General features: G+C 40.2%; 1 protein-coding gene and 2 long non-coding RNA genes across 4 annotated transcripts; 2 read left to right on the forward strand and 1 right to left on the reverse strand.

The window, feature by feature from the left end:
* Window positions 1-5,396: 5,396 nt before the first annotated feature.
* On the reverse strand, window positions 5,397-9,475 carry LOC117663144 (uncharacterized). Its single transcript, XR_004590629.3, has 2 exons — window positions 9,215-9,475; window positions 5,397-5,671 (listed from the first exon to the last, which is right to left on the reverse strand). It is a non-coding gene; the product is annotated as an uncharacterized LOC117663144 (long non-coding RNA).
* A 2,471-nt stretch (window positions 9,476-11,946) lies between these two features.
* Window positions 11,947-15,774, forward strand: LOC117663145 (uncharacterized). 2 transcript variants are annotated; one of them, XR_015732471.1, is made up of 3 exons: window positions 11,947-12,039; window positions 13,107-13,302; window positions 14,921-15,774. It is a non-coding gene; the product is annotated as an uncharacterized LOC117663145 (long non-coding RNA). The 2 variants fall into 2 exon arrangements; XR_004590630.2 differs by having other exon boundaries at window positions 11,947-13,302.
* A 5,941-nt stretch (window positions 15,775-21,715) lies between these two features.
* TOB1 (transducer of ERBB2, 1) lies at window positions 21,716-26,335 on the forward strand. The gene is made up of 2 exons (XM_034412974.3): window positions 21,716-21,927; window positions 24,448-26,335. Exon 2 carries the CDS (start codon window positions 24,594-24,596, stop codon window positions 25,590-25,592), a length of 999 nt encoding a protein of 332 aa, XP_034268865.1. The 5' UTR covers window positions 21,716-21,927; window positions 24,448-24,593; the 3' UTR covers window positions 25,593-26,335.
* The last annotated feature ends 579 nt before the right edge of the window (window positions 26,336-26,914 follow it).

Consider the following 26,914-nt stretch of genomic DNA (forward strand, 5'->3'; position numbering starts at 1 on the left):
AACAAACTGGCAAAAGCTTGGCATAACAGGTATTTGCCTCTGACGCATGTGAAAAATTAGAGAAAGTGGAGCTATCTAGTTCATGATGGGCTTCCATTTCAGAGAGGATTCTCCATACAAACCTGCTGTATGATGTACATGCTGTCTAAGATTAGATTGGGTCAGAAGTTAAGTGGAGGGTTTAAGTGGAGAGAATTTCTGTGCTGTGTCCATGTTCCAGTTAGAGCATGGTGGGAAAGGCCCCTTCTTGAAGCCCTTAATTTCTTGTCAGATTATATTTTAATCTCACTATCTTGGTGCCTGCATATATGTGTATAATAATTTTTGGATTATATGTGTGGAATTCTACCATTCTACTTACTGTCCTTTGTAGAGCTCTTGAGCCTGGGGGAAGTTCTCCAACATCTAGGGTTTTTTCCCAGAGGCAAAAGTACCAAAAAGCATGCTAATTTTTTGAAGAAATGAATTGACATCATCAAGGAAGGACCATGTCTCCTGTGACAAAAGCAGAGATATCTTTACGGTAGCCTTCTTCAACTGAACACCCTTTAGATGTGTCGGGACTACTGTATAGCTCCCAGAATGTGTAGACATACTGTAATGTTGAGTTTCTTTTTATGTTCAGTAGTTGGTGCTAATTTACTTTGAATGTTGTCAATGGCTACCTATTGGTGGTAGGTTTACTTAGGGCATCTACTTTTCTGACGATTTAATACTTTGTCTTCATTTGGTGTTTTTTAAATAGAGTCTTTCAAATGGCCTGGAAATTTTGCTTCTTATCCTCTTGACACCAAATTTGTTCTGTCTTAAGGCTATTTTCAGTACCTGGCAAATGCAAAAGGAAGAAAGGAAGAAAGGAAGAAAGGAAGGAAGGAAGGAAGGAAGGAAGGAAGGAAGTCAAGACAATGCATGATTATGACAGTCCTCTTTTTATCATGACTGCAAGAGCTATGAAGGGTTACCAGTAAGAGAAATTTCTTAAATTTGAGCAAAAGGTTGGAGATGCCAGTGAAGAAGTATTGGATTTCTTGAATTCCTTTCTTCTGCCATTCAGTTCCACCTGTCTGTAGGAGGCAGCGCCTGAAATATTTGATGTTGAATCTGGGTTCAAATATCTCTTTGGCCATAAGGCAAATGGGGTGATTTTGGGAGAACCACTCAATTTATCAGAGTCCTCCAGAGTTAAAAAGGGGGTGAGGTTATGTACGTTACCCTAAGATTCCTGGCAGTCAACATTAAAATAAATAGTTACCACTCCTTCCATTCCTCACCTTTTCTGAAATGTTATCCCGTGGATTTATTTATGTACTTTTTTGATCTTAAATACATCCAGTAGCCGAAATTCTCTGAGCAGATTACAGGAGGATTTAAAATATTAAAAACTATTGAACAATATCACAGTAAGAACTATATAACACATTAATAAGGCTTCCACTGGTGCAGCTGACTCTGGTGATCATAATGAAATACTGTAGAGTTGCCATTTATTGCATGCCTTATGTTTATAATATATGTATATGCAGCCTTAAATATAAGTCCTGCATGCCTTTCTTTTTCCTTTCTTTATAATTTTGTATGTTTTTATTTTATTTGATTAAAGCTTAGATAAATAAATAAATAAATAATCCACTGAAGTCCTAATATGAATTCACTATGCTAACATATATTTGAGTTCTACCAGCACACCTTCTGTTCAAAGTGTCTCAGCTGTGGATTGGAGCGCATTCTCCAGCTAAACCTCCAAGAGGCTGCAAAATAAAAGAGGCAAAAAGAAGCAGAAAAAAATTCCTGCTAAGAAATTGGCTGCTTTCGTCCTTTCTTGAATTGTCACCTCGTGTTAACTATTCCAAGCGTTTCATGCCATTTTTTAAAAAAATGAGAACTGTAATTTTAAGCAGGTGTATCTGAACTTGAGTGATGCGGTGGCTCAGTGGCTAAGAAGCTGAGCTTGTTGATCAAAAGGTTGGCAGTTCAGCGTTTCGAATCCCTAGTGCCGCGGAATGGGATGAGCTCCCATTACTTGTCCCAGCTTCTGCCAACCTAGCAGTTCGAAAGCACATAAAAAATGCAAGAAGAAAAATAGGGACCACCTCTGGTGGGAAGGTAACAGCGTAGGTAACAGCGTTCCGTGCGCCTTTGGCATTTAGTCATCCTGGCCACATGACCATGGAGATGACAGCACTTTTGATCTGAAACGGAGATTAGCACCGCCCCCTAGAGTTGGGAATGACTAGCACATATGTGCAAGGGGAACTTTTACCTTTACTTATCTGAATTTGCTTTTTTTCCTCTACCTTCCCCATCTCATTTTCCTTGGAAGTCATGGTTTTTGGGACATCAGTCTGAGGCTAAAGAAATTACAGGTCATCCTCAAATTACAACCACAATTGAGCCCAAAATTTACGTTTCTAAGTGAGAAATGTGTTAAGTGAGTTTTGTCCCATTTTATGACTTTTCTTGCCACATTTGTTAAGTGAATCACTGGAGTTGATAAATTAGTAACCTGGTTGTTAAGTGAATCTGGCTTCCCCATTGACTTTGCTTGTCAGAATGTGGCAAAAGATGGTCACATGACCCTGGAACTGTTGTGGTCCGCCAGCAGCCTGCGGAGCTGGCAGCGTAGTTGGACAGCGATGAGGCTGAGGAAGAACATGGGCTAGTCCTGGAGGCTGGGGAAGGCCCGGATAAGGGCTCTGTGTCAGAGGCAGAGATGGGGCCAGGGCCATCGGGGAGTGATGTGCAGACTTCAGAGCTTCCAGAGGCTGACAGTAGAGAGGCAGAGGAACAGGAAGAGCCTGTTCCTAGTGCACGTATGAGAAGAGCTGCCAGAAGGCAGGAGCAGCTAAAGCAGAGAGGACGACTCGGGAGTAGGGTCAAGAGATGATTGGCCCCTCCCATAAGGCTTAAAAGACCAGCAACGGCTCTTGGGCCTCTTTGCTGGAAAACAACCGTTGAGAGAATTGCTTCTTGTTTGGTTGTAATTATTTCTTCTGTTCCTGACCTGTTGCCAAGAAAAGCCTTTGGCAGTTTGCCTAATTATCCCAAGGTCAGAGATAAACTAAAGACTGGTGTTTTAAGGACTTTGCTTCCATTTCATTTAGAATACGCTGAGAACAAGTTAATTCTCAGCTGTTTTAATAAAATCTGTTTGTTTTTTGGAACTGTTTTGCATTTAATATCAACTACGTGGGCCTGGGTCACAACAGGGACACTTCAACCGTCATAAATGTCAGTCAGTTGTCAAGCATCTGAATGTAAATCACGTGACCGTGGGGATGCTGCAACGGTCATAAGTCTGAAAAAATGGTCACAAGATACTTTTTTTTAGTGCCGTTGTAACTTCAAATGGTCACTAAGTGAACTGTTGTAAGCTGAGGACTATGTGTACTATGCTTCCTGAAGTGCAAACTGTGTTCTGCTAAGTTATTTTTGTATATGGCAAAAGTGTACGCTTAGGCTTTAAATAATCAGTAATCAAATCATAACCCTTCACACAGTTTTGTGGGAATAAAGTACGCTAAAATGAGTGAGAGAGCATGCAAAGTAGGTATCTCTGATGTCAAGATGACAAATGCCTATCTCCGGTCTCTAAGGTAGGTCAAGCAAACACTGATTTCTCTAACAACTGCTTGCATAAAGTTGTGGGCTGCTTCCGAGTTAATGATTGTAGGCGCCCCTTCCCCCCGCCCCCTCTCCCCCCAGTATACCTCGGTCACGGTTATCCTTCTCCATCCAGGTTTATGCTATACTCAAAGATGCCTTCAGGGAGAGGTTAAAGGTTGGAGGGCTAGCATGCCTAATTGCTAGAGTCAGCTGAATCTGAGGTTTGAGTCCTTTTTGTTTATCTTTAATTTCATCAAAGTTGCCTGTCCCAAGCTGCAGGCACATAGTCATAATATTTGAAGTTGTTCAAATTAATGCCTGGTGAAAAATGTCAGAGGCTGTCTAATACTCCCCAAACACAAAAATGTTTCAAGCAAGTAGGATTTTTTTTTTTTATTCATTACAACAAATAATTGCCCATAGGTGCTTTTTTTTTTTTTTTTTTTTTTTTAGTTATATAAAAGCTTGCATGTGTGCAAGTGTATTTTAATCAGCCTGTTGTGCCCTTCAGAGGACAATCCTTGTGGATTCTGACATTGAAACATTACTGCCATTAGGCTGCTTGAGTTGTTGCAAAAGATCGAAGGACTGGCTTCTTTTAGATGGACAGGGCTGATCTCTATGTTGGGGAATCTAAGGCAGCCAAAGCTGGAAGATGGTGGTGATGTGGGAATCAGAAAAACCAAGAAAGGCAGTTAGGGCAAGGGCAGCATGGTTGAAGGTGGTCTCCTTTTTATGCATATAGGTAATTTAACCACAATTAAGCCCAAATTGCTCTCGTGTGTGTGTGTGCCAGTGTTGACTCCTGGCAACTGCCTGGACAATCCCCGGAGTTTTTTTTGGCAAAGTTGTTTGGAAATAGTTTGCCATTGCCTCCTTCCTGGGTCTGAGAGAAAGTGACTGGCCCAGGGTCACCCAGCTGGCTTGTGTGTAAGGTGTAATTGGAACTCATTGGCTCCTGGTTTCTAGTCTGTTGCTTTAACCACTACACCAGGCTAATTCTCTTAAATTGCTCTTGGTAGCATATTAAATGGCCTGAATTTGTCCCAGTTTGTTCTGAAGTTTTAATTATAACATTGGAATGGAATAGAAAAGTTTTGTTCACTAAATAATAATAAAGGCATAGAATATCTTATGCCCAATGAGGGCAAGCTTATATTTGGAATTTTAAGACAAATGCATATTTAAAAACCTCTCCTTTCTTTCTCAAAAGAAGTAGAGCAAAATTTTCATTATACTTTATTTTTTAGCTATATTAATGGTCCCTTCTGTGTTGCCCTATGTCAATACACTTGTATAGACTGGACTTAACATTTATCCAAATCTATTTAAGGCCCCTTTATGGATAGGATGTTTTTATTCATGGGCCATTTTGGATGAATGCTACTGGATCATATAAAAGAAGAATGGTTTCCCAGCAAAATGTAATTTTGTGAGTTTCACTTGGTGAAGCCATTTTAGCTTCTCTCTTTTTCTTGCACTTCTGAATGTTTAAATTCCTCCCATCTTGTATCATGAGAGATTTCATTACTACAGTATCAGCAGCTATCAAAGTAATAAGATCCTTGGAATAGAGATTCGAGTATGTATAGAATGAACGAAGGCTGTCAGATGTCTTTTGATGTACCATACCCAGAAATGATTTATTATTGGGAATAAATAAATGTAGGCAGTGCAACTGCATAGTCTATTTACTATTCCACACAATTTCAAACAATTTAATCACAAACAGGCCTGTACAGGACCATGGCCTTACTTTTTCATTAGCAACTAAGAAAGTCAATGAAAGCAGATAAGCTTCAAGCTGCTAGATTTAGACTACATCGAACAGAATTACCACAGTCAAGATAAATAATGAAATCACAGATAAGAGATTAAGCACACATTGATCAAAATACTGTTGTAGGAAAAGAAACGCTTTCAAAGTTGAATAATGGGTGGATTTTTAGCATCTCATTCCGAAAAGCAGGAAACAGAACTGTAACACTAAATGTACACAATCTGTTTGTTCAGAACACAGACAAATAAATAGAAAGCTTTCTTCTGACATGTTTGGGGAGGGCAGAATCTGAAAGAAAGTTAAAATATTTTACCACAGATCCTCACCACAGAGTGACTCAGTACTAATTTATCCAGTTGTTTAAACTAGCTTTATATATTATGATAAAAGAGCAGCTGGTTTTCACCTTGCTTCTCAAAAAGGGTGTGGGAAAAAATAAGGTGTGTGTATGTGGGTGAAACAGCCCAAACAAAAATTGAGGATTTTGTTGAGAGGAAGTACAAAATGAAAAAGAAGGCTTTGGTTTACTCGGGACAATTCTTGAGGCAGATTGGCATGGGCATTGTATCACAAGAGTACAGTGGCTCCCTCAAAAATAGATGCCCTCTTCAAACGTCTTTTTCGTTTAAAGTTTTTAAAGTGAATTATTTTTATGACAGATGTTTTGGACAGTCACATTTTTCATACGTAGTTGAGTACAATGCATTTTAGCATTCTAATACTGTACTATCAATCTAATTCCTTGGGAAATTAGTATACTTCCTATTTTATCCGGCAAAAGTTGAACCAGCGAGTTTTCTACTGAAACCGACTTGGTCCATTTTTCCAGCATTGACACAATTTCTTTCAATTTTACCTAGCCATTATTGAGATGATAGAAAGCTTGACTTCCTTACTGTCATATTCGTACAAGAGTAATTGGATAACTTCTGGAGTTTTCACTTGCACTTAAAAGTAGCAAAGACGTGCCCTGGCAGTTTCTTTTTCTGCTGTGTGTCCCAATGACATTGCTTTCATCTTGATCCCAACCATGAGTCAGACATCCATAAATCATCTCTAACTATAGTGGTATTAAAGTAATATTTTCCCTTGGTTCATTGCCGTTCAAAGACATCTCAATATGTATAAAATCTGTTCAGCTCTGTTAGCTTGGAAGGAAGTAGGATGGTTGTAGTGATTTGAAATAGAGGCAAAATAGGGCTCAGCAGTGGGGATAACAAATGTCATGCCATATGGTTTTCTGGCTAGTCAAGAACAGATAGATAAGGCTCCAAAATTCCCAAATTGGGCTTTTGCTTAAGAAAATATAGAACACACAGTTGGTTAGAATGAGTATCTTTTCTACAAAGTGGACAAAGGACCGAAAAGAACCTCTCTCCATCTTTGCTTCCTCCAGAAGATTTAGCCAGGAAATATTTAATTTAAAACCTATAACAAACCAATTGTCACAAAAGCACAATGGTTGAACTTGTTTGTTTTTTACGGACCAAAAACTATCTTCAAAAACATGGCTTCTCTAGCACCTTCAGTTTCTCCCACAGTTAAGATGTGTACCCTGTTCATCTTCTAAGCATAGAGGATAGTGAACTGTATTGTCTAATCTAACATATATCTACTAAGCAGCAATTGCTTTAACCAAAAAAACTATTGCTATCTCAGTTTCTCACATATAGAAGAGGCTCCAGGGTAGATTTTGTAGATCCTATCCTGAGTTAACGATAGGAACCTCCGGGCATCACCATATGTTATATTTGTTCTGCTTCCAGATCAGTCTCATACATGTGTGATTCCATGATGCGTTCTTTATTTAGCAGCTGCACGACTTATTTCAGACTCAACAGGAAACATACAATTCTGATTTCTCAATAGATGTGCTAGAACATGCCAAGTTGGGGGTAGTTCTATCTCCATTGGTGGGACTTCTCACCTTACTCCATCTCTTGGCTCTAGGTTCTTTATCCTCTCTGCAGAGCCAATTTAAACTTGATGCCAGAATTTCTCCATTATTACAGTTAACTGAAGAGAGGATGGCAGCTTGGCAACTTTGTAAAGTCCTTCTTCCCAGATTGTCATGATTTAAATCTGCAATACCCTTTGGGGAAAGTTAGATAGATGCCAGCTTTTGTGCCCTATCAAGTAGGAGGTGCCTCAATTGCCTATCATGATGTTCCCTGGGTTTTTGTTTTTTTTAGATTGGCATGGGTAAGAATCACATTTAGAAGTTATTCCTAAGCATCTGGGCAACAAAAATGGAGGAAGCATACCTTGGTTTCTTAGAGTCTGAAAGACAAGTATCTTTACTCCAGCTTTTCTCAAAAGTAATTATCTAGAAATGTAGTGTCAGATTTTCTCTTATTTCTAATTGGAACATCCACTGCTTTGAAGACTAGGAATGGTGAGAATCTAGTCCAGCACAAATATAATAGTGATCATCTGGTTAGCAAAGCTGCATTATTCTAAATTGCCATGGTTATAGCAACATTAATGCATATTCATGGGCTTAGACGTGTGTAAACAGTAGTTACAATATTAGAAAAATAAATAAAAGTGGAATGATGCCAATTAATAAGTGATTTAATGTATGGCAAGTAGCTAAGGCTTACAGGGATAATCAGCTTTGAAACGATAAAATATTTGAATGCATTCAGCAGTTAGGACTTCACTGTTACGAAACATACACACTCCATCACTGCTCAGCTTTTCCACTCTAAATCCACTGAGATGTAATTCTCTCTCTCTCCCCACCCTCTCTCTTTCTCTCACACACACCTCTTCTCAATTTCCATTATCTGATATCCTTTCACTCAGCTCATCTATATATTTTTGCTTTTTACCTTGAATATTTCACAGTTCATGCAACCAATAGAGCCTTTCCTGTTTGATTTTTCTGTTCTTGGTCATAGTTGTCTACCTTTAATCTGGTTTTGGTCATGCCAATAAAATATTAAGTAGACAAAGCTACATTTATAATTACTATGCAAAGTCTTGTGATGTGTTAGGGATACCTATTATTAATGAAAGGTTTTTTTTATTGTTACTTCCTACTATTTGTAAAGCATTCCTAATGCCTCAGCTTTCTAATATTTTAATTAATTAATTAATTAATTAATTTATTTATTAATCAAATTTCTATACCGCTCTACTCCTGGAGGACTCAGGGCGGTGAACAGCCAATATAAAATACAGATAATACAAATGTTAAAAGTTCCTTAAAATTATTAAATATTTTGGCCGAAACACAGATTAAAACACCCAATTTATTAAAGTACCTTGCCAGGAGCAACCCAGCAGGGTAGAAGCAGTTATTTCATTCCTCAGTCTTGTTGCTTGCCTGGCTTTCATGTCTTGTATTTCTGCTCATTTATCCCCTCTTTTCATCTTAATTTTACTTTATCAGACCTGCTCTTGCTTTAAATGGCTTACTTTTATGAATTGGTTTCTTTTAAGAGTCTCCTCCTTTTAAAATTCTTCGTATTCCTGAGCCTTTCTCTCTTAAAGCTGTTGTCTTGTTCCTTCCTAATTCTCTTCTTTTATTCCTTGTCATTTCCTCTCACTTATTTATGTTTTACTAAGATTTCTTTAGATTAGGCTTCCTATTGGCATTGAAATTGAATCTATAGCCCCAAAGCAAGCTTCTTGGGTTTTTTTAAAAAAACAACAGTTTTATACATCTGATTTTAAATATGTATGGGTAAAACATGTTGCCTGTTGTTTTTAAATTGTGTATGCATCCCTACCTGGTTAAAATTGACCTGAAAAGCAGTTCCAACCTGGGAACCTGGGGTTTTTCTCTCTCCACTTTTAAGGATTCAAACAAAGAAAGTTACCTACCGTAATACTGTAGCCTGAATCATTTGCTTGGGCTGCTAATGGTTCAACAGTGTTGTAAAGTACAGTGGGCCATATTTGTTAGGCCAATCAGCTGAGGGTCAGTTAATTCGAACTTCCCGCCAAACAAACCTATTTACATAACAATATTCTTCCTAGAGACACTTGGACCTGAACTAGGAATCTCCAGGTGTAAAACATGATCTTAAAACCCCTAACCCCAACCTCAGCTTCCTTGTCTAGCTGGCTAGCTCTATTCTGTCTGCTCAGGCAAGTAGGAGCTGAGACCTTAAGCAGATCTTAACTGTCACCTATCGGATTCTTCCAACTGATAAAAAGGGAGAGTGAACCCTGAGCCCTTTTCCAGGCAAACCATGTCCTCTATGCCTGTGTGTACTCACTCACCAATGAGTAGACTGATTATCCAATAGGATAAGAAAAGTAAAGCAATCAGAAGTAAACTGTTAAATACGAATGGCCAAGAATGAAAGCAGTATGAAGATGGTGGAAGGCTGTTTATTCATTCTGTGGAGTTTGGCCATGCAAAGAATGAATCTGCAATGAACTGTAGATTCTTAAGCTTTCCTTTTGCAGAAGAGGCATGTCCGGACAATAGCAGCTGCCTTCCATTTTTTTCCTAAGATATCAGGAGATTTTGTTTCCATTTCATTTTGTGGCCATTTGTCAGCACTTTAGGATCACAATCCTTAGTTGTCAGCTTATAGTCAGAGAACATACCTAATTCCGATCCCTCAATTCTCCAGGCAACTATTATGTCATCTTCACAACAGCTCCAAAATAGGTTATTTTTGTTGAAACCTATTAAAAGTGACTTTTTAAAATTTGTCACTTTAATTGCTTGTTGGTTATTTCTGCCTTCATTCTCAGGTCCCGGTGTCTTTATCACTCCTTTTAAATACAGAAGTATTTTGTAGTAATTTCCATTAAATTAAGAGAAGCAATCGTGGAAGTGTAAGCTTGGAAGAAGAATTCTTCTAAGATGCAAAAAGTACAGGCATGCCATGTCAAAAGTTTAAGCACCCATATAGTATCTGACTTGACATTTCAATAAATCTCTGAAAGGTGACACAACCTCCAATAGTACCATCCGTACTGTATTTAATACAGAAGCTTTCTGTAAATGTGCAGTTGTTTACAAATTCAGAATAACAAAATGATAAATATGGAAGGTGCAAAAATGTGGACACCCTTTCAGTCACAACTGCTAACACCTTCTTTAACAAAAATAACAACTTCTCTGCGCTTCCAGTAGCAAGTAAAGTCTTTCAATTCTTTTTTGTGGGATTCTCCTTCCCACACTCTTTCCTAGTTCAGAAGTATCCTTAGATATTCTTGTATGCACTGCATGTTTGAAATCTCCCCACAGATTTTCAATAACCTTCAAATTTCAGGTATGTGAAGGTTGATTCATGGTTGATTTGGAAATGCATTCCAGATTGTTCTCGTGTTGGAATATCCATTCTCTTTTCAGTTTCAGTGTTGTCACTGACTGTGGGACATTCACTTCCAGGATATATTGATATATATATATATATATATATATATATATATATATATATATATATATATATATATATTCATATTCCAGGATATATTGAATTAGTTGAATATGACTGAAAAACTGCAGGAAGATCACACATGTAAAGAGATCTAAGGATGTAGCCAAGTTAGAAGACTTCTGCAAGGAAGAGTTGGGGAAAAAATCCATAAGCAAAGAAGCGAATTGCTCTTAGCTGACTTTAAGAAAGATTTGGAGGTATTATTTCTATTAGATGAAGTGCTACAACATGCAAACTGAAAAGGTTTCCAAATATTTGCACCCTCCATATTCAGCTTTTTTAAATTTGTAAACAATTGCATATAAATAATATGTATTTACATTTGCAGAAAAATGTCATGTTGTACTTTGTATCATGTGGTGGTTATGTCAGCTTCTGACTGGAATTCAATGAAACAGATAGTTTGAACATGCATACCTATCTTTTGAAAGCAAGTATATGAATTGTATAATAGCACTAATACTTATCCTCAGGCAGTATAAAGAGGGTTAGTTTTTTAAATCAAGTATACCTCTGTGGGGAAAAAACTGTGAGTGGACATCCTAACTCAGGGGTCAGCAACCCGCGGCTCTGAAGCCACATGTGGCTCTTTCATCCCTCTGCTGAGGCTCTGTTGCTCAAAATAGGTGTCACAACCGTCAATGTGCGACACCTGCCAGCACATGATTTATTGAGCTTTTCGACCCCTGGTAGGCCAACCATGGATAAATCCAAGAAAAGTAAAGTTTCAGAAGAAAATAGAATGTTTAATTCAACTATATATGCTAGTTTTGTGGCCGCTCAAGAAATAGTCAGGCACAGAAAGGGTTTTGTGGCTCCTGGTGTTTTCTTTTCTGGGGGAAACGGGTCCAAATGGGTTTTTGAGTGTTTAAGGTTGCCGAGCCCTGTCCTAACTGAATGAATTACTAGGAGAAGTTGGAAGTGGTGCATAGAGAGCAATATTTAGGATTGGGTTACAGAAGATGAATCAATGCTCCAATTTTAATACTGTTGCTTTCGAAAGCTCCTTTGTTCCATCCAGCTCAATGGAACAATACATCACTCTGCTTGCAGTTGGCACAATGCAAGGGGAATGAGCTACGGTGACAGGACTTGACACGTATGCTGATCTTCTCTTGCCATGCAATAATTAAAAACAGAGGAGCTCCATTTGGATCATAAGCTGACTGCATATTGATAAAGTTTGAGATCTCACATGTCAGTGCAACTTCTTCCTGGAAAAAAGAATCTCACACCTGCAGCCGGAGGGTAACATTATGATTTTACACCTTATATATTAAATGTTCTTAACTGCAGTGAGATCATTGTATCTACAGAGATGGAAAGATTCAGCATTACGCACAATAGAGGAATGATTGGTAAAGATGATGGAACTTGCTGAGGTGGTTAAATTGACTTCTTTGATCAGAGAAAAGACAATATTTTCATTTATTGCTGACTAGAATTCTTTTTGTGAGAAAAAGATAAAATCATGATTTATGGTTTTGATTAGGATAGATTATACAAAGAAGGAAGATATGTTGTAACCATAGAGTAAGAGATAAATTTATAATTCTATTTATAATTGCTGTAAAGAACATTGGAAGCTACTATCTTTTTTTCTATTTTTCTTTTCCCCCTTTCTTGCACTTTTAGCTTTCTCTTCAATTTTTTTTTCTTACTACATAATTGGTTTGCATAGTTTTTATCTTTCTTTTAAAAAATCTTTAAATAAAACCTAAAAGCAAACAGCTTTTTCCCTGTTATTTGTGAACTGCTGCTATCTGTAGCAATGTGTATTCAGAGGCCTGCTTCTTGTGATCAGTCAAGTAAATATTTTGTCCCCAGTGATGTTGTATCCATGTACCTAAAAGGCAAAGTTGTGATTGTGAGAAAAGGCCTACGTCAGATCCCAATCTTTTCAATAATTATTGATCAGTCTCCAATCTTATATTTTAAACAAGATTCTGAAGCATCTGTCATGCAGGTTTTTCAACAGAAAACTCATTGTTTAGACAATTCTAAGCCAGATTTACTTGGTTTGGAAACAAATGACTTGGTTTGGTCACCTGTGTGGACAATCAGTGCCAGAAAATAAGACTGGATCTTTACTGGTTCTGCTGAATCTCTCAAAGGCTCGTGATAGAGTCAATCACAGTAACTTCCTAAGATAATTTGCCAAATTAGGACTGATTAGTTCTAGGCCCAGTTCTGTTTGACTGATGAACTACAGAAGAGAACTATTACCAATGGATATTTTAAAAAATGTAATAAATAAAGAAATGATGCTGGGGATTAAAGCTCAGCCTCTGGCACCTTAACTATTGACTTTACAGGCCAGGAGTTCCCAACCCTGGTCCGGAGACTGGCACTGGTCCACAGCATGCCAGCAACTGGTCAGTGCAAACAAGTGAAACCCCATTCGCAGGATGCAGGCAGCATGCCAAACCACGCACTCTCCGGTCTGCGGAAGAATCTCTCTCCATGGAACTGATCCCTGGTGCCCAAAAGGTTAGGGGCTGCTGTTATAAGGTACTTTGCATCTCTAATTTATCTTCTGTTTTCTGGTATCTGCATTTAAGAGTTTTGACGTTGGGTCTTAGCACCATGATTGAACTTCAACTGTATCCTTTTCCACATATTGAAAAAAAAATGTCTGGAATTACTTCTAGAATGAATATATATTAAGAAATTCAAACTCATGCAGGTAAGGCAGCATTTTGTTGGTCAGAAAACAATCAAATGTAGGAATGGAAATATTGCATAGATTTTCTAGATAGAACTGCATTGTCTTTGCATATGCACAATTTGAGGCATGCACTTACCACCTGGATTCTCGTGTATGGCCAGGGAGACTTTTATATGTACTCGAAATATATGGTAATTTTCTTGAAGGAATTCTAGCCAGAGTTACTATTCCTTGGTCTCCATTACTTTTGACTACTGCAAAGTTCATTACTTGGGGCTGCTCCTGAAATGTGTTCAGAATCCATTCTGGTGTATCCTGATTGCTGTCTGGACCGTATTATACAGTTCACATAACACCAACGTTGTGACAATTGCACTAGCTGCCAAATCATTTTTTGGTTTAATTGCAAGAGCTGGTCCTTACCTATCAAGTCTGAAATGGTTTGTTACTGAGGTATCGCAAGGACTCTCGCCCCCCCCTAAAAGTCTACCTATATGTTGTATTTGTCCTTGAAGAGTTTGATGTCCCATTATCAGTTGATCAAGATTTCTAAGAATGCATAGCAAGCTTTTTCTGTATTGGAGTTCAATGTATAGAAATGTCTTCCATGAGAAAATAAATTGGCTCTTTTACTGCTCATCTTTTAGTATGCAATAAAGATACTTTTTTATTTTTTATTTGGTTTTTCTATGAGTAGGTTATTGTTTACACCTTTATAATCCTTTATGACTCTGTTTTACATTCTCACTCCCTTTGTTTATGTAGAAGAATTGCTTTAAGAGTAAGGTAGCATGGAAATATTTTAAACAAAATAAATGAGCCATTGATTGACCCCTCCTCAGTTAATTTGACAAATCCCCTTTAAGGCTGCCGAAGCCAGTAATTATCTCCTTCAGCAGCAGAACCATCTGTAAGTTAATTATGCATTATGTAAATGAATATTTGAATTTGTGACTCTAGGCTCTGCTGTGAGACAGAGGGGGGAAATAACCCTGTCAATTTTCTGTATTTCACATACACCTTTATACACTTACATTGTTTACTCTAGAGGAATATATTATAGGACAAGAGCTGGGATAGTCTATGGTAACCAAACATCAGATAGTCTGAACAGTCCCTTTCAGGCTAATTAATTGTGGCTTATTATGGCTTATTAACAGTTTATAACAGGTATAAGCTTTTGGGAACTATAGTACTGGCTCATGAAAGCTTGTGCCATTCATTAAAATGCATTTGTCTGAAGAAGGGCTACCAAGGCCCTCCTGATTGATTGAAGAGTATATCTCCTCAAGTTAAAACAGCGCTGTAGGACTCCAAGGCCTATGACAGACAACAGTATTCTGGCCATTAAAATCATAACCAGGATGATACAACCATGGCATGGGGGAAAAAATCAATGGTTATTAGCAGTGCTTAATTGTTGCTGTTATTCCTTCAAGTGAGTAAGTCTTATAATTGCAGGATGCCCTGAGGAAACTGAAAATCATCACTCTGTGAGCACTTTTGCCCTTCCCACCACAAGAAGCCAACAAATATGTATTTTGCACATAAAATTGTTAAGTGCTGGCTGGAACTGAGGGGGAGAACAGAAGGTCAAGACCCTTCCTGATTCCAATTCAGAAAATGGATTGGAGATTTTCTGCAGATTTCCCACCATCTCTTTTCCGTCGCATTTGAGAGGACCATCAGGATTCTGCCTGCTCTTGACAGATTATGGGGAAAAAAATCTGCCAAATGAAAACTGAATCCTCCCACATGCCACAACAGTCATTAGTAACTGTGATTTATGAACAGAAGGATCAACACCCTTCTTAGAGCCCCACCACAATTGTGGTATGCAGAAACCTGACAAAGTAATTCATATTCCAAGGGAAAGAAGAAAAATGCAACTATGAAAGAAGTCATTCATAGTAAAAAAAAGAAAAAAGAAAAAAGCAATGATGGCAAATTGCCTTGCTTACTTGAACTTATATACGGAGTTACAATTATCCTTCCTATGATGATGGTGACTACTCTGGAATTATAGAATTAGGTACAACCAATGAAATAACTCTGATGTTAACTCAACCTTGATGACTGTGTGAAATGCTGCTACTGGAACTTCTTTATTGTTGACACACCTGTGATAATTGCAAATGCGACATTTAAAACAAAATAGTCCTTACTGCTAAAAGGAGGATGGTTCTAATGATTACATAGAGCAATTAATGGGCTGAATCTAGACTTAGTCATGCTTGCAGCGAACCTACTGAACATTTGTAAATCTCAGTTTATTGTGACTATATTATATGCTAATAAATGTAGTCTTTTTGATATTGCGTGCTTCTTCCTATTTGGAAAAACAGCTAGGTGCGTAAGGTACTATTAGAGTCAGAGTTTCTACATTCTTACTACCTTTACAAGCCACAACTGTAAAGCAGAGTTTATTCTCAAATTCTGAATAAATTGGTAATAATAATAATACTGCTTGGAGTCAGATTCAATTGGAATAACTTGTAAACCTTGGACAATAAATATAAGAGGCTGGATCCAAAGAGAGGATTTTTTTTTACTTTGTTTTGCCATTCACACATGTAGAGGAGTCAGGCAGGAGCAAATAAACTGCATATTTTCAGTAATTTGCAAAAATCTCGGCTTACCTGTTCATGCAAACATTTTATTTTTAAAAAAATTCCAAACTGGATTGATTCAGTTTACCATACCTTAATTAAGTGTCACTGATTTCAACTGATCTATTTTTAAGCATGGTTAAGCTTCCATCCTATACAAGAATGAAATACCAGTGCACAAAAATGTTAGATATGATTATGCAACATATTGATAAAACTCTTGAGGCTGAAAAGTAATTTCCATTTTTACATTAATAATATACTTTTTCATAATGGGAAGCCTAGACTCTCAAGAATACTGAAGGCCCTCTTCCATACAAAGATTAAACTATAAGATTATTATTTAATGTCACTTAAATAGTGTCTTTAAATGCAGCATTATCTTAAAGAAATATTAACTTTTTAATTGATCCTTAAAATGGGAGCTTGCCTTGGAGTTATTGAAATCATAACAGTAAATGAAAACTGGGATTTTCCAATGTTACTTGTGGGGAGTAATACAAGTTTGGATATAGACAACACACTCATATTAAAAATACCTTGATGTTTAATTTAAAAACTAATACCATGTCCATGTAAATACACATAAAGATTTCATATCAAATGCATTTACCCAAAATACAGTGAAATAATCCTCACCAAGCCATTTGACCTGCCGGATTATTAAAGCTCTTATTTATATAGAGTTATCTGTTATGCTGAGATAAAAGTGTAAGTCTTTTTAGAACAAACAAATATTCTGAAATTCTGTTGCTAGTTGATTTTTTCCAATTATTTTTCTCTTTTTATTCCAACATATAATATGCGTATAACAATTATTCACATTCCTCTTTACAATTAAAGTTATGTCTTTTAAGTAAGAAGAATACTTCATTCATTCATTAACTTGAAAAATGACAATTCCCCAATTTATTAGACATCATAACTTTACACGAACATCTATAAAAGGATGATACAATAGAACGGTATCTAAAAATACTGCTGGATGTAAAATGCATCTAAAATAACCCTTCTGTAATGCATCTGGCTGGATTCACATATGGTACAAATGTGGTTTCTTAATGTTTGATCTTGCACATTGTTTTAACCTAGCCTTATCTAGCAAAGTAGTAAAAACAAAAATAATGGTATGCAACAAGGGGAAGTAACCCACTGACTGCACACTATTCTCCAGCCCTTTTGCAGCTTCTGGAGCTCAAATCTGTATCATTAAAATTAATAAAACCCGATGATATTCTGAAGCATCCATATCCAATTTAGGTAGATGCAGAAAAAAGTGTTTAAATGTTAATTATTATACTGCTAACCCATTCACTCTCTAAGGAATTTAGGTGATTTACTGTATAGGGATGTCTTTCCCTTGTCTGTATGAGTTAAAACTTTATGCATGTAAGGAATATATGAGCGACTTCCTATAACATTCCAACAATATCCTAACTTAAGACATCAAGTGGCTTGCTTCATCTTGCCTGAACCCCCTATGGCGAACCTATGGCACATGTGCCAGAAGTGGCATGCAGAGCCATCTCTCCGGGCACGCCAGCCATCACCCGTTGGAACACCAGAAACTGGAAGAGGAGCTCCCTGGCGTGCATGTGTGCCAGAAACCGGAAGACCAGGTGACTGGCGCACATGTGCTTGCCAGAAAATGGAACCTCAGCTTCCCAGTGCACGCATGCACGCCAGTGGTGGGTTGCCCCCAGTTTGGACCGGTTCGCAAGAACCGGTAGTAAAACTGGCAGGAGGCCCTGCCCACTGCCCCGGATGTCATCATCAGCAATCTGTACATGTGGAGAAGGCGCGCGTGCGAGTGAAGTGAACCGGTAGTACAGGTAAGTAGAACCCACCCGATGCACGCCAAGGAAGTGCCCTTCTGGTTTCCAGCGCGTGTGTGCCAGGGAGCTGCTCTTCCAGTTTATGGAGCTCGCACGCGTGCGCACCAGGGAGCTGCTCTTCTGGTTTCCTGCACTTCTGTGTGTGCACGCCAGAGAACTGCTCTTCTGGTTTCTGGTACTCCCGCACATGCACACACTCCTGTTTTGGCACTCAGTGCCGAAAAGGTTCGCCAACACTGCCCTATGGCTTGCAAACAATGGTTTATCACTTAGCATAAGGGTTTTAGCAAATCTCGGTTAAACTACAACATCAACATGTGTGCATCCAATTTACATGTAAGCAATGTATATACCAGTATATCATTCTCATCAGTAAGATCTTAACTCAACCAGTTCTTCAGATACACTGGCCCAGTTTGGGTTATGGACAGTGGTGGGATTCAGCCAGTTTGCACCCCTTCGGGAGAACGGGTTATTAACTTTCTGAGCAGTTTGGCAAACTGGTTGTTGGAAGAAATCATTAGGGCAGAGAACCGGTTGTTAAATTACTTGAATCCCACCACTGGTTATGGACCTCTTACCACATTCCTAGGCAGAGAAGCTCTTTATATGCCTTACTGAGGGAACCAGCAGAGATCTGACTACATGTCCCTTTTGTATATTCCCAAGAAACGTACTATAAAATTCTTGATGAAGGATTATGCATTGGATTTTTATGTTCCTTCTCTGCAGAATACTTTAGGCTCATGGCTTTAGATTTAGATCTATGTTTGTACGCACAGCATCTAGGTGGAGCTTTTGCTATTTTCCAATCCCTTTTCCACAGGTTACAGAACTACCGGGTCTTCTCCTTGGGTTTCTCTCTCAGTGGAATGGGTTTCAAACCAGAAACCAGGCGCTGTATACACTCACCTGGGGAACAAATCACGCCGAATTGCAGGGCACCTGACCCCGCAGGGGAAAACATTGCCGAGCTCAATCCGGCCAATCCAGGACGCGGTGAGCTCTTTAAGGGCGACCCCCGAGGAAGCTAAAACGAGGCGATAGTTCTTGCCTGTTCTTGCTGGACATCCACCCCTCCCCCCCCCGCGGATTTACTCCCACCCTCTTTTTTTTCTTTGACGTACTTTCCCTAGAAACCAAATCCTAATCGAGTGATGATGACTTCAAAGGGGACGCAGGAGGTAACCGGTTATTCGTTACTTGCCCGTGGATATTTTTAGTTCGAATGGAATTTAACAGCAAAGGAAATAGACGTGTCTTTTTATTCGGCTTATACAAAACTACGTTTCAGGGCATTTGTTAAAAAAAATTCCTCCTTACTGGGAATATTAAAAAGGGACGTTTAAAGGCGCCCCGCGGAATCCACGGTGCCGATGTGACATCAAACGAGCGAGGCTCAATTCTGTCGCCTCCCCCCCCCCCCCCCCGCTTCGCAGGACGGGATTTTTAAGGGAGGGGAGCGGGGGTGGCTCGGCCGCCGCGCAGCCTCTCTATTCAGCGCCTCCCCCCCCCCCACCCGCACCGGGCACGCAACCACCTTTTGGAAGAAAAGCTGGCAAAGAAACCGCGGAGATCCGGCCTGGCACAGGCAGCCGCCTCAGAGGGCGGACCTCGTACCACACAAACACACACACACACACACACACACACACACAGGTCTCGGTTGCACCTTTGGAGGAGGAGGAGCAGCTTTTTCAACCCAATGGTGATTCTTTTCTTTTTTCTTCCTCCCTCCCTCCCCGTTACTCAGCCTTCTTTCTCCTCGGTCTACTCCTTCTTTCCATCCGTCTCTAGTTCTTGACTCCCCCTCCTCCTTCCCGCAGTTTTATATTTTTCCTCCTGTTTTTTTTTTTTAAATCCTAATAAAATCGGGAGTTATTTTGGGGCAAGCCAAGCGTTTCACCTCGGGGCGGAACAAAGGTGACTGGCAGGCACGGGAGCCAATGTCGAGAGAAGAACGGCGGGGGGGCGAATCTGGGGTACTGTGTGGGCTCTTCGCTGCTAGGGAGCGGACCCCCCCTCCTTCCTTCCTTCCTCCCCCCCCCTTTTCCCACCCAGTGCCACATCGCCCTTTGTCTCTCTTTCTGCTGCAACGGGCAGAAAAGAGAAGGGAGCTTTTTTTACCCCCCTCCTCCTCCTCCATATCCTTGGCTGCGTCCTTCCTTTTTCCAAACATACTATGGTTGCTATTTCATGAAGAGACCCCCGCCGAGGGTCGATGCCTTAGAAAGGGGGATATCCGGGAGCAGCAGACCCCTCACTGCAGGTTAAAGATGCTTTGCCGATACGTGGGCAGGCGAGTGTGGACAGATCGCAGCGATCTAAGGGGGCTCTTATTTAGATATGTCGATATTAATTAGGAAGGTAAACCGTAACACGAAGTCTTGTCTGATGAGATACACGGGAATTGTGTTTTACACCGAAATAGAAAGCAATTACGGACCCAATCAAAACCCCAATTTGTTTAAAATAGTTTCCTATAGAAATTATACCATTGACACCTTAGCAATGACAGAAGGCTATTTCGTTGCCTGTTGTGTAGCAAGAGTCGCAGAGACGGGATTCAGGAGTGACATCGCTTTCTTTGACCCGTGAAACAAAAAACCTCCGAGGTAGTGTGAAGTATAAAAAAATGGAAAATTGCCCCTTTCCTAAACAATCTCGCAAGGTAATACGGAAAACAATCGGCAAGCGAAAGCATACAAAAGCCGTCCCTCCTCGTCCTACCCCTCCTCCCCCTCTTCATACACATATTGTACGTAGTTGAACAAATGTTGCTTTATTGTCAAGAGCCGGACACGGCGATTAGATTCGGGCACGCTTTTCCTCCGTGACGTCAAGGCGAAGGGCATCTTGGGATGCGTAGTTTTCTCTTTCTAGAGGGCAGCAGAGGGTGCCAAGAGGCGTGTGACGTCCGCGATGTGACGTCAGCGACGGGGAAGGCTGGAGGTAGGGATTAACTACTTAGAGCTCGTTGGCCCCGGAGAGGAAGGGCGAGTAGAGGGAAAGCGGTGGCACCTAAAGCAAGATGGCGTTGAGGAGGAGGAGGAGGAGCGCACACACACATATACACTGAAGATGGGGCGGGTGAGGGGAAGCTTTGTGCTACAGGATGAGCACCCGCAAAGATAGGGAAGGTGGGGGTTGGCCATGGCTGGAGAACGGAGATGAAATAAACAGAAGCTGGAAACAGCTGTCAACACCGAGAAAGGAAATCCTAAGAATCCAGGTCTCACCAAAGCTGGGAGAGCGATGCAAAAGGAGGGGAAAATATTTTTTGCTCAGATGCAAGGCGGCGGTGGGTGGTGGCAGATAATGTATTTTTCTCCTGCTTACCTAACCCCTAGTGAAACATGCAGAGAATCGCATTCTTACCATGTCAGGAGAGTTTGGCGGTGGGTAAGGCTTATATATATAAAACCATCTGGACAACAGAAAAAAATACACAATACGGACACATACCTGTCTGTATATAGCTATCTATCTATATATGTATTTAAAACACACACACACCCCTAAAGAGAACTAAGAAAGAAGAGACCAGCGCAGAGGGCGGACGAGAAAAGAAGACAAGGATTTGAGGGTGGGGGGGGGGGGAGGAGAACTCGGGGCGGGGATTGCGGTCTTATTGGCAGGAGAAAAGGCCCTATCGGCAGCAGCGGTTGAAATCGAGGGCGACCGATTGGCAGACTGGTGGGTGGGGCCAGGCTAAATGGTGGGCGGGGAGCGGGTGGGCGTAACCACGCGGGGCCCAACGGGGCGGGGCGTGGGAGGCGATATATAGAGGCCGGAGGAGCACTCGGGCGCTTACAAGAAGGCGTCGAGCAGCTGCCGAGCGGGGTGCGCGTATTTCTCGGGTCGGAGGAGAGCAGCGCCATCCTCCTTTTTTCCCCCCCCTCTCCCGAGCCTCCTTTCGGGGAATGGGGCTTCGCTCCTGAGCCCCCTCCGTGCCCTCCGCACCCCTCGGACTCTCGCCGGAATTGTTGCACTACCAGTCACGCCACCTGCTCCGCTCACCCGGGTGAGTGTCGTTCGCACTCCTGGGGAGGGGCGGCGGAGGAACCCGGCGCTGAGGGGGGAATGTGGTGGGGGGCGCGGATTTCGGGGTGGGTGGGGGGGCGCTCGGCCCTCACGGCCATTCGTGTGGGAGAAGGACGGCGCGCCCAGGGAGCGGAACAGCAGGCTGGCGGCGAGCGGGGTGTTGGCAGAAGGGCTGACAGGGCAGCGGCGGAGGGTGTTGACACAACCCTGCAGAAGGAGGAGGAGGAGGAGGAGGAGGGAGTGGCGCGGACGGACGGACGGACCGACCGACCGACGGGCGGAGCCCCTTCGCGGGCGAATGCGGGGCGAGGGGAGGCTCGGCCAGGAGGGTCCCGGGCAGGCGGCTGCTCGCGCCGCGCCGGGATCCCTGCTGGCTGTGTCTGGGGCTTGCTGGCCGGCCCCTCCCCAGTAGCCGCGGGGTGGGAGGGGGCTGGAGGGGCGGCGCAGCGAGGGCAGTTGGAGGGTTTTGGCCCCCATCCCGCGGGGCGGAGAACTGGGCGACGGGAGGGGACCGGCCTGGGTTGAGAAATGGTCGGAGCTGCTGTCCCCTGGAAGAGGGAGGGTTGGGGGGGGAGGGGGGGAGAGAAAGGTGTTGGCTGACAGGCCGATTTTTGTTGTACGTGTAAGTGGTTTGTAGCGCTTTAGCCACACGGTGGAAAGGGGGATGTGTCTTTTTTTTCCCTTTTTTTCTTTTTGCAGGGTGAAGGTTTCTTAAGGTAGGGAGACGAACGATTTTTTATACGGGAAAAGAGATGGTTTTTTTTTTTAAAAAAAAAAACCGAGACAATAGGAGCAGATTGAGGGGGGTGGGTGGGTTGTGGGGGGAGAGGGTTTCTGAGCTAAATAACCCCGTAGCATTGCCACAGTTGTATCACTTTTTGCGAAGTCTCTTCCTGTCCCATATGGTATAAAAGGGCAAAAATAGATTGGCAATGAGATGATAGAGGATTTGGTTGGGCTTGGTTTAAGAGAGAGAGAGAGAGAGGGAGAGAGGCCTTGGCCAATCATTTTTTCCCCTTTATAGAAAACACTTTTCTCCTGCTGCTGGAGCTTCAAGAGCTGTGAGCAGAAATCTAATGAGACTCAACTGCCTGATTATGTAATGCTGTATTACTCTGCTTAAGATACTTGCTTTTCTCCAGCTCTCTATCACCACCACTACTATGATTGATGTAATTAACTGGGTTAACTGATTTTAAAAGGCTTGAGTTAAAAATAGATAGGCGTTTGAAATATTTTAGTCTTTTTGTGCCATACTGTACAGCATCTACCCTCCGTGGGCAATATCTTTCATACAGTGCAAGGGAGTTAAAACGAATGGATACGTAATTTTAAATAGCTTCCTCAATCAGTTCTTCTGTACCTTACATATGTCATTTGTAAATATCTTCTGTTTGCCCTTGATCTTTCCTTATCCCCACCCACTGCTGATCTAGCAAAATGTTTTAAAGGTTGCCTTATCAGCTGGTGGTTCTCTTATCATGTAAAGAGGGCGAAAGGAAATGTCTTTAGAAGATCTGAAATCAATTATTGCAAATTTTAGAAATTTTGAAGTAGATTTTTTTTCCTCTGGTTTATAAACTTGATAGATTTCAAACTAACGTTGCAATGCAGTGAAAAAAACAAAAATATGGAAGGAAATACAACTATTAATTTTTTTTAGTTGCTTAAATATGGAACTTAAATAGGGAAATTAAAAGCTGGCAGTATAATTTTCAAGCATGTTCACATTTACCTTTTCTTTTTAATGTGTAATTAAAGTTGTACCAGCAGTTATTTGACTGCTTCATAATTGAAGGAAAAAGATTCCTGTAAAGATTGTATGTTCTGGTTAAGTATTGTTTCTATTATGGAATGATTCCCCCCCCCAACCCCTCAAGAGGGTCTTGATTTAGTAATTTTAAAAGCTGTTGTAGAATTAGAGTGGCTTCTTTACTTTTTTCTCTTTAATGAACGTACATGTCATGTCTGTACCTAAATAATAAAAATGATTCTGGAAGCAGACATATGTAGGGTTTTTTTAACCTGCCAAAAGATAGTATTTATGACATTTCTGACTCAGCTGAAGCAATATTGCAAATGCTATATTAGTTAGCTTTATAGCTTTTAACAGAAGGGACTATTTTAATCTAAATAGAGAAAATAATACCAAGTATTACAATTAAATTCTATGAACCCTAAGAAATAGGTTTGGTACAGAATGTTTGGTAGGCTTTTTATGGTTCCAGTTAGATATTAAAGACACCATTATACAAAACTCAGGTTTTGGAATGTTATATTTTCAGACATGTTTATTGGTGCTTTTTATAGTAGTTTGTATTTGGAATATTTAACCTAATTAGCCTACGTAGTATTTGTGAAAATAGTACCAAACAGTGTTGCAGATATTGCCTGTAAGAAATGTAGCCTGCTTTAGGGAAAGTGTGAATTTAATAGGCCTTGCTCATTTTCTCTTGTACTTTTCTTACGTGGATTTTTCTTTTTTTACCCCCTCGTGAAGGAACAACACTACTCAAGGTGAAGAATAATTATCAACTAAAATCAGCACTTTGAAAACAATTTTTGCTTTCCTGTGGTATTTTGAACTTTTTTTTTCCTGATCGTTGTGGTTTGAAACAGAGACTGTAATTTTGTGCTGTAGCAGCTATGCAGCTTGAAATACAAGTAGCACTCAATTTTATTATCTCATATTTGTACAATAAGCTTCCCAGACGACGTGTGAACATTTTTGGTGAAGAACTTGAAAGACTGCTTAAGAAGAAGTATGAAGGGCACTGGTATCCAGATAAGCCATATAAAGGATCAGGGTTTAGATGTATACATGTAGGCGAAAAAGTGGACCCAGTCATTGAACAAGCATCCAAAGAGAGTGGTTTGGACATTGATGATGTTCGTGGCAATCTGCCTCAGGATCTTAGTGTTTGGATTGACCCATTTGAGGTTTCATACCAAATTGGTGAAAAGGGACCAGTGAAAGTGCTTTATGTGGATGATTCCAGTGAAAATGGATGTGAACTAGATAAAGAAATCAAGAATAGCTTTAACCCAGAGGCCCAGGTGTTCATGCCAATTAGCGACCCCACATCTTCTGTATCAAGCTCTCCTTCGCCTCCCATTGGTCATTCTGCCACTGTGAGCCCAACCTTCATGCCCCGTTCCACTCAGCCTTTAACGTTCACCACTGCCACGTTTGCTGCCACCAAGTTTGGCTCAACCAAAATGAAGAACAGCAGCCGTACCAACAAGGTCGCCCGCACTTCTCCCACTAATCTTGGTTTGAATGTCAACGATCTGCTGAAACAGAAAGCTCTTTCATCCTCCATGCACTCACTCTATGGTCTTGGCCTCAACAGCCAGCAGGTTTCACAACAGCAACAACCATCACAACAGCAGCAGAAAACATCTGCCCTTTCTCCTAACGCAAAGGAATTCATTTTCCCCAATGTACAGGGCCAAGGTAGTACAAACAACCTGTTCCCTGGAGACAATCCCCTTAACCTTAGTCCTCTCCAGTACAGTAATGCCTTTGATATGTTTGCAGCCTATGGAGGTCTAAATGAAAAGTCTTTTGTGGATGGCTTGAATTTCAGTTTAAATAGCATGCAGTACTCTAACCAGCAATTCCAGCCTGTTATGGCTAACTAAACAAAAATATAAATCATATTGTACAAGTTGAAATGCACGTACCCAAGGGTGTTAACTTTTTCACCTCTTGAGTTTTTTCTAAAAAGCTTGTAGTATGAATACATTCAAGCTTGGTTAGATAAGGACAACATGCATCTTTTTTTCATTTGCCAACCAAGCACAAAGTTATTTTTTACTGACTGTACATTAAATATATTCAAGATATGGCCTCTTACAGTATTTAAGATATAGCAAGGACAGCTAATTTTTTATACATAAAAAATTGGCACTAATAAATGGGTTTATTGGTCTTTTCTAATTGTATAATTTAATTTAGTACAAAGTTTGTAAAATATCAGAGTATATATTGTTTCTACAACATGGTATTGCATTTTTATCTTTTTACTACAGTGATCTGTGACAACTGCAGCAGCTTCATGTTGTATTTTTTTTACTGAAATTATAAAATCCATCTTAAAAAAACATCAGTTCTAAAAAGTGTACAAATATTCCTTAAGTGGTGGAATTCAAACTGTATGGAAAACTTTTCCAAGAAAGAAACACAAATTGTATTTTCTGTTAAAAAGTTTAAAGATTTTTTGCTATATATTATGGAAGAAAATGTAATCGTAAATATTAATTTTGTACCTACATTGTGCAATACTTGAAAAAGGTATAAAAGTATTTTGAGTCAATGTCTTATGTTAAAGAGAGGGACTGAAATAGTTTATATTAAGTTTGTATTAAAATTCTTTAAAATTCAATTACTGTTGTGGTCTTGGTTTATTGGTTAAATAATAAAGTAGTACACTGATATTGTAGAACAGTATTTGCATATAGGTCAGCTAAAGAAGTTGGTTACACTGATGCCTCATGATAATGTGTTGTTAAAAATTATGCCAAAGTAAGCTTTGTATTTGAGCACTCGCCCAATAGTTACAGGTGACAAGAAATTGTATTCATGTTGGTGAGTCAGACTTAACAGAGGAGGAATAGAGTCCCTATGTGCCTCCTTTGACCCAGTATAGAAACCAAGCAAGCTGCCAGAGGCTGCTGCAATATATTAGTGGCACACCTATTTCTAGAAAAATACCTTCTGTGCAATTATTTATAATGCAGAAGGATGCTGCTCTTCTAGGATAGTTTTTTAAGTATCTGGTTGTTCTGATACACATTTTCTCCTGTGTGTCAGTTTTAAGAGTATTCTTGATAACTAAATTAATGCTGGATTCATGAGGCATAAAATTCAGTAAATGAGCATTTCAATTCTATATTTTGGATTTAAAGCTAAGAAACAACCTGAAGAAAGCTAATTTTCTCATAGCATGCACCTTTCAGAGGAG

This window comes from Pantherophis guttatus, chromosome 2 (assembly GCF_059756535.1).
Source record: "Pantherophis guttatus breed Tessera chromosome 2, ASM5975653v1, whole genome shotgun sequence".
Taxonomy (NCBI): Eukaryota; Metazoa; Chordata; class Lepidosauria; order Squamata; family Colubridae; genus Pantherophis; species Pantherophis guttatus.